Source organism: Fundulus heteroclitus, chromosome 12 (genome assembly GCF_011125445.2).
Source record: "Fundulus heteroclitus isolate FHET01 chromosome 12, MU-UCD_Fhet_4.1, whole genome shotgun sequence".
Taxonomy (NCBI): Eukaryota; Metazoa; Chordata; class Actinopteri; order Cyprinodontiformes; family Fundulidae; genus Fundulus; species Fundulus heteroclitus.
Genome location: NC_046372.1, coordinates 48,971,030 through 48,984,238, shown reverse-complemented (window position 1 = coordinate 48,984,238; position 13,209 = coordinate 48,971,030). Strand labels below are relative to the sequence as shown.

At 39.0% G+C, this 13,209-nt stretch overlaps 1 protein-coding gene across 7 annotated transcripts in view; it reads right to left on the bottom strand.

The window, feature by feature from the left end:
* abca2 (ATP-binding cassette, sub-family A (ABC1), member 2) overlaps positions 1-13,209 on the bottom strand; it is a 243,795-nt gene that overhangs the window by 129,752 nt on the left and 100,834 nt on the right. For all 7 annotated transcript variants that reach the window (XR_004932179.1, XM_036144720.1, XM_036144715.1 and 4 more), the window contains 6 exons: positions 8,196-8,298; positions 7,853-7,967; positions 3,490-3,680; positions 2,170-2,320; positions 1,860-2,064; positions 1,613-1,777 (listed from right to left, as the gene is read on the bottom strand). Coding sequence is in view for 6 of the 7 variants with exons in the window: in XM_036144720.1 (XP_036000613.1) it covers positions 1,613-1,777; positions 1,860-2,064; positions 2,170-2,320; positions 3,490-3,680; positions 7,853-7,967; positions 8,196-8,298 (930 nt within the window). In the remaining variant the exon portion in view is untranslated. The remainder of the gene's footprint in view (positions 1-1,612; positions 1,778-1,859; positions 2,065-2,169; positions 2,321-3,489; positions 3,681-7,852; positions 7,968-8,195; positions 8,299-13,209) is intronic.

Here is a 13,209-nt window from a genome sequence, read left to right as displayed (position 1 = left end):
TTAGCGAAAATTCGCTAACAATCCCTTTTATATCATAATTTTTTACGCCTTTATTAAACCTTTTTCAGCAAAAAACGATAGTTTTTCTTGTTCTCCTATCCGTTACGAACTAAAGGCAGAAAAAATTACGTCTCTACCATTTACGGAACAGGAGATATGGAGCGTTGTTTGAGGCAAAGTATTCCATTCTATTTCAATGAGACAGAGTCTGACACAAAGTCTCTGCACTTCGGTAGACTGGCCGCTGCAGCTGTGTCAGTGAGTTTCCATGACGACGGAACTCTGAGGGCCAGAGGGAGATGCTCCATTCGGATAGAATGGCAACTTTCAACATCCCCTGCAGTGGCTGTGATTAATGTAGGAACATGAAATTCGCACAGTCACTTCCTCTTAACATTTTAAAATTTTCAAGTGACTTTCGGCCATGTGTCACTTTTCTGTCCCATTTTGGACTTCACATGCTTCTCTATTGGGCCTTTGCTTCCAACAGGACCTGGCATGATGTCCAGACACGGCCCAATTGGCCAATATAGCACCACCCACCTGTGGGAAATGGCGCTTCACACCATTTTGGTCAAATGTTGAGTTCTGGGCCCAGATGTGGTGAGGCTGAGTTGCTAAAGAGGGCGGATCTGACCCATGAACTTTGGTCACGTTTGGTGACATTAAGTATTGGCATCCCTTTTTGAGGCACTTCCCAGTACAGGATTTGGACCAAACTGACAGAGTACAATGCCCCAGTGATACTGAACACAACCTTGTTAGCGGCTAATGGTTAGCATGTTGCTAACCGGAAGTAGCTCTAGGAAGCTCGTACAAACTTCTGCTTCACAGAGTCTGTACTTCCTTTAGAGAGAAAGCTCCACAAGAAATTTGGCCTACGTCAAATTTTTCAAATTCTTCAAATTTTTAAAATTTTTAAAATTTCTTCAAATTCTTCAAATTTCTTCAAAATTTTCAAATTCTTAAAATTTCTTCAAATTCGTCAAACTCTTGAAATTTCTTCAAATAGTTCAATTTTTTTCAATTTCCTTCAAATTTTTCAAATTCCTTCAAATTTTTCCAATTTTCAAAAATTTTCAAATTCTTCAATTTTTTCAAATTTTTCAAATTCCTTCAATTTTTTCAAATTTTTTCAAATTCCTTCAATTTTTTCAAATTTTTTCAAATTCTTCAATTTTTTCAAATTCTTCAATTTTTTTAATTCTTCAAATTTTACAAATTTCTTCAAATTTTTCAAATTTTTTAAATTTCTTCAAATTTTTTAAATTCTTTCAAATTTTTCAAATTCTTCAATTTTTTCAAATTTTACAAATTTCTTCCAATTTTTTGAAATTCTTCAAATTCTTCTATTTCTTTCAATTTTTCAAACTTTTTCAAATTCTTCAAATTCTTCAAATTCCTTCAAATTTTTACATTTTTTCAAATTCTTCAAATCTGATTTCAATGTTTTCTGCATCTTCTGTTCAATCATTCTGCAGATTAGCATTCTCACTCGCTGTTGCGTAGGAACAGCTTTTTCTAGTTATCCTTGCCTTTTGTCTGCGTGAACCTGTAGAACATGAGAAGAAACCATCATCACAAGCCCAAAATAAACTTGAACTCTCCATACCGGACCTCCGCTGGTCCATGGCACACGCCTGATCCTCCTCCATCACACTGAGCCTTGCAGCTCCACCTCCACACCAGGGCCAGTCCCAGGTCTCAACACGTCCACTGCCTGACCAATAGGATCTCTGCAGAGGGAAGTACCATGGGCGTGGCAGCCCATACATCCCTGCAGGAAGAATCAAACTTTGGTTTAATCACTATGAAAGGAGATGATAAAGGCAATGATTCAAAAAGCAGTGATTTCCCACCTGGGTGAACAGCTTCTATGTACCAGGTTAGCACGGCATACACCCCAGCATCAATTATGAGCATCATCATAGAAAGACTCAGGTTAAAGTCATCGCCCTCTACTGGTGACTGACTGATGGTGCGCCACTGGATGCCAACACCTGCCACCTCATACAGTGCAAAATACTTGGAGCCAAGGCCAAAGGCTGTGGTGGACATGAGAGACTGGAACCAAGACATAACACATCTATAATGAGTCATCATGTTGAGAATTAGGGTGACAGCAACATATGCAGAACAATGACATATAAAAAGTAAAAAAGGCCTTACAGCAATGCACTTCTCGAAGGCAGTAATCTTATCATGGGCCACCTCCTCCCTTATTGCTACATACATGTAGGGCACATAGCTGAGGAAGTAGATGATTCCTCCGCAGGCTGAAGCTAGTTTAGCTTTGGAGTAGATAACTGACACCAGGAAACTGGAAAACAGATTTTTTTTTACAAAACCTATTTATCTAATTATTTCATTTCATATTATGTTACCTCCAATAAACCTTTGGTCCCACTGAGTCAGACTCTATTAAGAAACACATTTTAAAATCGATCACATCATTACTTTTACACAAACATTTTAAACAGTTCTTGTGCCACTTCCAGTATAGTTGGGTTGTTTTATCATACAGCAAAACAGTAAATCTGTAGTTATTAAAAGCGGGCCACCAGACTTATAAAATGCTGGAGGAAACCCATCCATCCATCCATTTTCCAAACCGCTTTATCCCTCATGGGGTCGCGGGGGTTGCTGGTGCCTATCTCCAGCGTTCACAGGGCGATAGGCGGGGTACACCCTGGACAGGTCGCCAGTCTGTCGCAGGGCAACACAGAGACAAACAACCATTCATGCACACACTCACACCTAAGGACAATTTGGAGAAGCCAATTAACCTAACAGTCATGTTTTTTGGACTGTGGGAGGAAGCCGGAGTACCCGGAGAGAACCCACGCATGCACAGGGAGAACATGCAAACTCCATGCAGAAAGACCCAGGGGTGTACTCGAACCCAGGAACTTCTTGCTGCAAGGCAACAGCGCTACCCACTGCGCCACTGTGCAGCCCCTGGTGTGGAAACCCTGGTGTGATAAAAATTTTTATTTAAGCTATTTTTTATACTCATAACTGATTATTATATCTAAATATGCCAGATTATTTCAGACATTGTAGTGAATACCATGACATGAAACTTAGTACAAATATATAGTACAAATGTAAATGTCATTCACAAATGTATATGCTTTTTCTGTTACTAAATGAAGAAAGATTTTACATTAGCGAGAAGACCTGTAAAGTGTGGCCCTGATAATGAAGCTGGTCACTGAAAATCACAGACGTGGCTGCACTGACTGAAATATTTTGCCATCTTTAGAAATTTGAAAAAAGCCCATTTATTTCAGAAATGATTAACGAAAAACCCATGTCTTGCTTTCAGGATAAAATTCAGTTCATAAAAACCCTTATCAGTAAACTGACTTATGAAACTATGAACCTGATTCTATGGTGCATGCAGGAGGATAAACCTGGGGTCAGAGACCAGTGTTTGTAAGTGAAACACTGATGCATTATAAGAGTGTGAAAACCTGAAGTGCTCACCAGAACATGATGGTGGCCACGGCATAAATGGTTAGAAAAAGCCATATGATCAGCGGGTCACTGTGGAGCAGCACCCTGCCGTACTTCAAGATGGCTGTGAGAGCAGTAACGGAGATGGAGAGCTGGACAAAGCCAGTGATGAACCAAGCCACCCAGTGGACCGCATTGTTCAGACCCATCATCTTCATTACCTGATGAAAGAGGCTACTGGTTACACAAGGGATTTTATCAAATTCATCGAACACTCTAATAAAACATGCCTTATGGTCGCCTGTTTTTCGCTTTATCCGTTTTTTATAAAACCCTGCATAATTTTGACCCACTCCTTATCCTCAGCCCAGGTCAAGGTCTAAAAACACCAAGCCTTCCAATAAGGAACATAAAAGTGATGGTGTAAATTTCAAAGGTGCTTTACCTTTATTTCATTTTAAACAGTATATTCCAGGGCTCTGCAACCTGTGGTTCCGGAGGCTCTTTGAACATTCCACAACTGTAGCTAAAAATTATGAAAAACCAACTAATGTCTTTAGACCTAGATATAAAAACAAATGCAGATTTGATCACTTTTTTCATGGAATAATTGTATTGAATTTCCACAACATAATGAGTAATAAGTACTAGTGATATTTTTAGATCTATTTTCTAGGTTGGAAAATATGTGCATTTCTAACATAAATTTCAACCAAATTTCAACAACCCTTAAGAGGAATTTCTGGGGTGTTGACATTTTTCAAATCCTTTTTTTTGGATGTTACATAATAATACAAATAAAATGGTTCTTTAAAATTGACAGTACATTTCCTATAGAAGATATTTATCAAACGTTTGTGAAAAACGGCTCTTTTAATTGTCAAGGTTGCAGATCACCGGTATGATCCTACGATGTTTGGGGATTTGTCACCAAATTACTTAATTTTGTAACGATTCATGTTTTCTCATGCCCTGTTAGTACTTTGGTGCCGCCACATCTCTCCTGCCTTCTCCCTGCAGTGATCAGTCTCATCTGTGACCTGCTTGATTGCCTCCCTGTTTTACCTGTGCATTGCACTATTTAAAGGAGCCATCACCTGAAATTCGGACTTTTTCATGTTAAAACATGTGTGTTTGTGTTGGGCCTAAGTTAAAACCTTCCAGAAGATCAGGAGTGTGGAAGTGACTTGGTTTTTGTATGGGCGTAAGGGGCGTTTCCAACAGAGACTAATCTGCAGTGCACTCAGTAAGTGCTGTTCCTTGTGTAACTTTTTACCAGGGTTCTCTCTTCTCTGTTCGCTTTGCTCTGACTGCACGGAGCTTTTATTATGGGCAGCTGCAGCATCTCTGTGTGTGTGCGTCTGTGTGAGAGAGAGACAAAAACTCATGGCAGCGCTAACACTGAGAAATGATGGTAAACAAACCATGGCACATGAACGCACGCAAACGCAAATCAAATTCTCGCACGAACCCTCGTGAAAAATAAAAAAGGTAAGAAAAAGGGTAAGAATAAACTCTATTTAAAACATGTTTCTCCTAAAAATGACCAAACATAAATTTAAAGACATTTTTAGAAGATAGCAAATGTAAAATACCTGGTTATGATTTTAGTGCTTCACAGCCACTGCCTCCTCGCCAGATTATCGACTACCTGGTGCCAGTAAAAGTCCTTTCTTTCCATGCTCTCCAGTACATGAATTTACCCCTTTACCTTCCCCATGAGCTCTACCTAGATCTCTACAGCTGATATCTGGACACCAACCCCCACTTCACCTCTTGACTACTGATTCCTGCCAAAACCCTCTGATAAGAATCTCCTCAGTGACTTCTTTATGAATGACCATTCCATAAACATTTACCTCGCTTTGGATGCTGGATAACAGATCTGGTTGAAATAATTTTTAGTGCCATTTAGTATAAATGAGGCAACTCATTCTAATTATTTAAATTTTCACATTCCCAGAACTACAAGATGAGGAGGAGGAGAGGCAACCATCTTTCAGTCTGATTTATCTGATTTGGACCCTGATTGCAAAGAATTAACAGTATTTCCTCACAACCCTGTCTTATCTGACCATTTCTAATAACCTTTGAGTTAAATTTAACTGAGTTCTCCACCCCCAAAAGAATGTTTTATTATAGTAGATATTTATCAGATGATTCTGTATCAACTTCAAAGAGCCTGTCCCCCTTTTAATTTCCTCAGTAACACAGAAATGTCCAGCAGATGGCAGCAATGTTGTTTCTTCCCATTCACAGTTTGACGTTTTTGTTGATGGTGTCACTTCCTCGTTGTGTTTTGCATTAGATAACGTAGCTCCCTTGGAAAAGAAGATGATTATTCACAGGGATCTGGCTCCCTGGTCTAATTTAGTGCTGCATACTTTGATGCACATACTACAAGCACATAGTCCCTTTTCACATTTAATTTTTTTTAAGGTTTCCTACTTCCATTTCTGGAATATTGCCAAAATTATAAATATTGGTTCCAGGTGGGATGCTAAAAAACTAGTTCATGCATTTGTTACCTCAAGGCTGGACTTTTGTAATTCTTTACTATCAGGAAGTCCACAAAATGCAGTTCAAAGCTTTCAGTCGATCCAAGACACGACATCGAGTTCTAGAGTTAAATCAAGAATAGAATTTAAAATTATCCCTCTCTCATATAAAGCCCTTATTAATCAAGCTCCATCACATATTAGAGATCTGATTACCCCATATGTTCCTAACAGAGCACTTCGCTCTCAGACTGCAGGTCTACTGGTGGTTCCTAGAGTCTCTAAAAGTAGAATGGGAGGCAGATCCTTTAGTTATCAGGCTCCTCTCCTGTGGAACCAACTCCCAGCTTTGGTTCAAACCAACTCCCAGCTTTGGTTCGTGAGGCAGACACGCTGTCTACTTTTAAGACAAGGCTTAAAACTTTTGTTTTTGAAAAAGCTGTCTCTGCTCTGTCTTCTCAAACCCCCAGTTGATCGTGACAGATGGCCGATCACACTGAGCCTGGTAATGCTGGAGGGTTGTCTACCTGTTAAAGGGGAGTTTTTCTCTCCACTGTCGCTTCATGCATGCCCAGTATGAGAGATTGTTGCAAAGCCATCAACAATACAGACAACTGTCCTCTGTGGCTCTACGCTCTTTCATGAGGAATGAATGCTACTTGTCAAGATGCAATCCGCTGGGTTTCCTTAGATGGCAAACTTTTTGACCAATGTATCTGGATAATTTGATTGAATTTGACTTTGTTATAAATTGCTGTATAAATAGAGTGGCTATATATGTAAGAAGAGGTGCGCTCGATTGATGGCCCAGCCTAACACTCACGCCCATGTAACTAGTCTAAGTCACTGCTCTGCTGCCAGAGCAGCAGCTGCGGTGAGGGTTAGAGGAAGTGAACATTTCAAGTTCTGTTTGTCACCAAGTCATCCAGTCACCACCCTGTTCTCTCTTTTTGAAGAGCTTCGTGTGACGAGGCATATCCTGAGCTGTTTTAATTAATTCTGCTGCAATAAACCTATTTTACTGTAAACTTACTCTCCTGTGTTGGGGCTAAATTTGCAGGTCCCCTGTGTGAATCGTGACACATTTGTTATATTACAGTTATTAATTAATCTTTTTCTTCTGCGCCACAATTTTCAGATTTATAGTTCTAAAACAATAAAAATCTGAAACATACAATGACATTTTTGGTTAAGTCTCAAAGTGTATAAATGTTCAAGGGGTGTGAATAGTTTTTTCATAGCACTGCAGAAACACATTAAAATTACCTTTTGTACTAAACTTGATGAACACTGGAGTTTGTTTTAGATTTTTAACTTTGCAGTTGTCAGTACAGCTTACGAATGTGTTTCTATTATCAATGGGTTTAATAAGGCATTAGTAACCTCTACACTAACCAGCTCACTTAGAATGCACTGCAGCAAAGCCTAGATCCAGACTAAGGACAAAGGGGGGAAAACAGTGCCTCCTTTCATCTTTACTCTTATTCTTTCAGCAGTGCTACCTGCTCCACAGAGTAGCTTTTCTCTAAAAGCCTCTGCGTGGAGCAGAACAAACACTGGACCCAAATTCTGAGATCTCTTCAAGAAACTAAATAAGGTTGGTTTCCATTTTGCTGCAGAAATGCACAAAGCTTCACATGACCACATCTACTGTATGTCCATCTACAAGACTTTTTTTTGTTGTTGCATTGGCAGAAATCATCAGTTTACACAATACGCACATTTAGGTGCACATTAGAGCTATGTTAAATCAAACTGTCTGAGTCAGCACATGTGTGATACTGATAATAAATACTCCAAATAATGATACAATACAAGCAGAGTTAAGTGAGGATAAATCATAACTACCTAAGTGTAAAGCCACAGGGACTATAAACGCAAGCATACAGTCTGACCTCTTTAAGCCGATGTTCTTTCTCTGCTACAATGTGCTGAATCATCATGGCTACTGAATAAACCCAGGATATCACCATACATAGTGGCATCATGTGCTCGATCACAAACAGAAAACTAAAGGGAGCAAAATAAAAAGACAGAAAGTAAAGACACAGTCATAGATCACACTTCATTTCAAATGAATGACTGTTACTCTAATATGAGCAAAATCAAAAGGTTTTAAGACATTTTTATTAGATACAAAAGATTTTTCATCTGAATCTACTGATTACTCATATCTGCCTGTATTTTACAGATAGAGTATAAAAAGTAGAGTATGTGATATGAAATCCCACTACTTACTCGTCTCTGGTGTAACATGGGTAAGGGAACATCTGGACATAGTTACCGGGCTCCACCACATCGTGGCCCACAAAGGTGTTGATTATGGCTCTTTCTATCATGTCTAAAGAGGCAAACTAAGGTTAGAAGAAATACGGTGATGTTTAAGGAACACTCATGGTAATAAGTAAACATTTTAATTTACTTATGAAAAGAAATGTGGTTGTTTCATTTATGCCAAACCCTACATTTGCATAAATGTATGTTTTTATTGTGCATTTTTCAAACGGTGAGTGGGAAAATTTCATCCAGTTATTTGAGGACAAAGGTTAGGCCAAGCTTCCACAGTCGGACAGATGGCCACACATTTGACTAAACAATGTCTTAGTAAGCTTGTGTTTGACTCATACTGCAAGGTGCGCAAATCATTTAGCAGCTAAACAAGCCCAAATCATCATGACTCCACCACCATGCTTCACAGCTGGAATTAAGTGGGGTCTTACTGACATGCGGCGATTGGTTTTCTCCAAACTTTGAGAAGTACATCAGGTCTATTTTTGGCCTCATCACTCCAAAGAGCAATGTTCCTGTAGCCTGGTAGTTCATTCAGATGCAGATTTTCAAACCTAGTGAGAACAGGCTTTTTCTACCTAACAAGACAATGTTGCTCAGTGTTTTTCCAACTTTCCTAGGAAGACCTTTAACTTTAAACAAAAATGGTTTAACTTGTACTCACTTTGCCATCAATCAGTTAAGCACAAATATGTCCTTAAAGGGAAATATCAACAGTTTTACCTCCACTCATACCTCTTGTTAGGTGTGTGTTTCTCCCTGTGAACTTAATAATTACACCTACATTCAGCATACTGAGGATAAAGCTGTTTATTTATCAGTGCCTAATTTAAAAATTTATGGGCGTACTTGAATATAATAGGTTATCCTAAGAGTGCAAATATTGCTTTGCTGAAATGTAAGTTTGGTCATGCTGCAATAGATACAACTAAATAAGCTTTTATATTTATGTTATTTCTGCATCAATTCAAATAAATGTAAAAAAAGATAATAAATGAACACAAGTTACAATTCAGAGAGAAACCTGTTTTTCTGTAAAGAATCTTTGGTGTAAATTGTCATTTGCTTTGAGGAAACTAAAAGGCAGAGCATTTAGAATGGGTTCTGTTCGCCTTGTGGTGTCTCTGGGCCAGCTCTGTCTGGGTGCAGGCTGGGCACCAAGTTGCTTTTTGATGACCAGATTTTCTCCCCCTTTGCTTCCTGCATAAAATATGACCTGCAGAAGAAAAAAGGTGCTTCTGCTGCCGCTGGCTCAGGCATCTTCCTAGCTGCTTCTAGCTCACTTTGCACAGTGGTAAGCATTTTCCATATAAATGCTGCTCTTAGTGAAACAAACAAAACAACACGTTTCTCACCAGCTCCTGACTGATATGCAGATCTGGGTCTTGATTTATGGCCCATCCTCTGACAGGGGCAGATGGAGGAGCTGTAGTGCAAGGGCCACAGCACATTTCCTCTTTATGTACAAAGCGCATCAATGGAAGAGCGTTTTTGGGGCACTTTCTTAGTTTAGGTTAATTTATTAATTTACAATTTTAAGGTGTACAAATATTTTGCTCTTTAAGTTTTCTTCCTGCTCTCGATGAAGACGGAAGCTTTTCTATGGAGATAATTTCTTGCCAAAAGGTTGTAAGCAAAAAAATGTGTTGCACACAAATAAAACTTGTTTTGCACACAAAAAGATATGTTTCACACAAAAAAAATTGTTTTGCAAACTGTTCGCCAACCTTGCACTCAAAATATCATTTATAAGTTTTCCTCGGGTACAAAACGGTCTGTGCTCGTACAAAACTGCCTCTGCTCGCACAAAACAGCCTCTGCTCGAGTACGAAACAATCCCACCACCGCTGCGGTAAATTTGTGCCTAAAGTCATGTGATGCATTAAGAGTTGTTGTTGTTGTTCAGACTTCCCGACAGCAGGGGGCGCACGCGAAAGAAACTGAAAAGCTCCGGTTTGGCTGAGGAAGAAAGACGTGATATCATAGCTCAGTGCAGCTAAGAGCATCAGCAACCCACAGATGACTTTCAAAGCTTTCCCGGTGAAAAAGTAATAGCTCACTTTGCAGATATAACATGTAAGATTTCAGTTAAAGGTACTGCTGTGTTACAGTAAGGGACCATGTTACGTTTTAGAGCAAATAACATGAAAGCTAGCCTTAGGTTGAACGTCATGCTAAAACAACTTTTGCTTTGTAATGTAACCCCACTGGTTGGCTTCTCCCTTTACTTTGTTGTGTCAAATAAATAGTACCTGAGTGGATACCCAGATAAATGCATTGTTAACAGATTATAATGTGTTTTTATGTTGTTTTCAACTGACTGTCTGTTGTTCTTATTGGTGTAAACCTAAATTGGTGTTTGGATTTGATAATTTATCCTAAAACTGTTAAACCAATGCATGTATGCTTATGTGCAAAACGGATTCTTAAGCAATTTAAAATAATTGCAACGAGTGGATATTGATTATATGAAAATTGGTAAGGAAATTAATTAAAAATTGCGTTTTCTAACATAAATATGAATCTTACAAGTAAAGCATATAGCAGCAGATCTAGATTGTATCTCACTACCTTTCTAACTCCTTCATTTCTTCAAAGTAAAAATAAGGTCATCTGTGCCCAATTGCAAATATGTGTTGTGCACTTAATAAAATTGGTTTGGCAATGGCAAAAACCACAGCTGGAATTGGCCACATGGGTAGATATTTTCTTAAAACATTTGTTTTCATCTTGGTAATTTATTTTTTTTCTTTAAGAGGAGTATTATCCTTTACATAACCATAACACATATTGTTTTCCAGCATCCACTGATGAAGGTCATCAAAGTTCTGGGCTGGATGGAAGGCTACCAGATCATCAACCTGCTTTGAGACACGCCAACTTCCATCACAAGACTACCAAGACTTGAACAATTCCAAATATGATGTAATCAGTGAGCTGCTACTTTTTCACCGGGAAAGTTTTGAAAGTTACCTGTGGGGTGCTGATGCTGTTAGCTGTGTTATCACGTCTCTCTTCCTCAGCCAAACCGGTGCGTTTCAGTTTTTTTGGTGCGCCCCCTGCTGTCGGGAAGTCTGAACAACAACTCTTAATGCATCACGTGACTTTTGGCACAAATTTACCGCAGCGGTGGTGGGATTGTTTCGTACTCGAGCAGAGGCTGTTTTGTGCGAGCACAGACCGTTTTGTACTCGAGGAAAACTTATAAATTATATTTTGAGTGCAAGGTTGGCGAACAGTTTGCAAAACAATTTTTTTTGTGTGAGACATATCATTTTGTGTGCAAAACAGGTTTTATTTGTGTGCAACACAATTTTTTGCTTACAAACTTTTGGCAAGAAATTATCTCCATACTTTTCTCCTTTCCTTATCTCTACTTGCTCTTTCCCCTCCCCCTCCCCCATGTCTGCCCTGCTTCTGGTTCTATGAATTTTTTGGAGCCTCTTTTTACATATCTTCTGAATTGTAACTTATGAATCTGGTCAGCTGGACAATCAACGCAACTGATAAAATCTTCTCAATGAGAAGACTGGGCGAAGGAGAACCCTTGTGCTCCGATGGGAAATTTGCAGCTGGACACATGGTGGGAGGAGGATGGTGTGTCTGTCCATTTTGTCAGTCGAGGATGTTGAAAATGTGTTCAAAATCGGATTTATGATAACAGGATTTCTGTTTTTTGGAGCTGGCGGTTACCTGGAGTATCGAGAAATTCTGAAAACGTCGACAGCTGTTTCGGCCCATGTCAACGATGCCTGAACTATGTGAGGGATATTTCTGGTACCAGCACTCAGACTGAAATGCTATGTAAGCAGAATTGCAAGTCAGCTGTGGTTTCTGAACTTGCTAGCAGACTGGGAACAATCTTAGAGAAAGCTGGAAGCTGGACCCTGGCAAAATTACCACAGTTTTGGCTTTTTTGGAATCGCCCAAAACAAATGCTGCTATCAGAATCTGACCTCCCCGTCAACTGCGAAAGGCAAACAATCTTAATTTCTCCTAGATGTTATGTAAACAAGATACTCGGTGACATCTGTGACTTGTAATAGAACGCTGCTGAACTGCCTAATAACGCCATCAGTATCAGACTCTGCCACAGTTCATTGACTAACACACACGTGGTTACACTAAAACACACAGGCACACACACCACCTATACTATGGCATTTTAATTGTAGTTTAGATAGATCAGACCATAAGTTGGAAGACCCCAAGTTGTAGCTTTCAGGACTTTGTATGAATATATTAAACAATTAAAGCTTAGACTTTTTAGTAATGAAGCTTGTTCCAGTAAAACAATCAAACAAGAAAAGTTATTCTAGTTGTAGCGTTAGAAAAGTTGGACAAAATTACTTTCATCAGAAATCAGATCAGAAATCACAAAGAATAAGCTTATTCCTTTGTTAATGTAATGTTTGTCTTGTCCTGTCCTCTCTGTAATGTTTTTCTGTTCATGTACAGCACTTTGAATTGTCTTGTTCATGAAAAGTGCTATATAAATAGACTTGCTTTGCCTTGCCTTTTGCCAATTTCTGATTTACCTGTGCTTCAGTGGACGTTTTTACATTGCATTACATTCACACAGTGATAGCATTTGTCAAGCAGCTGAATGAGACAGCAGATAAGTCAGTAAATAAGGCCTTTATTTTCTAGAATTCAAACTTTGCCTACAATGGGTGTGCTGTACAGGTTGAACAGCTGATAAAAGATAGCAGACGTTATTTATTAGCAACCTGTGGTTTGTTCTCAGCTTCAGTTAGTAGGAAGTTCTTGTCAGATAAGGAAACAGAGTTATAGTCCATGTTTGGAACTTGTTTAAAAATATGACGCTTTCATTTACCAGCTACTGTTGTTTCTATCATATTGGTGTGTTAATTCTGTGTAGATTTTTTTAACACCAGTTAAATACCTATGCATGACTGTGTTCTGATTTGGGCTAGTGGTAATGGGCATCACTACAAAGAAC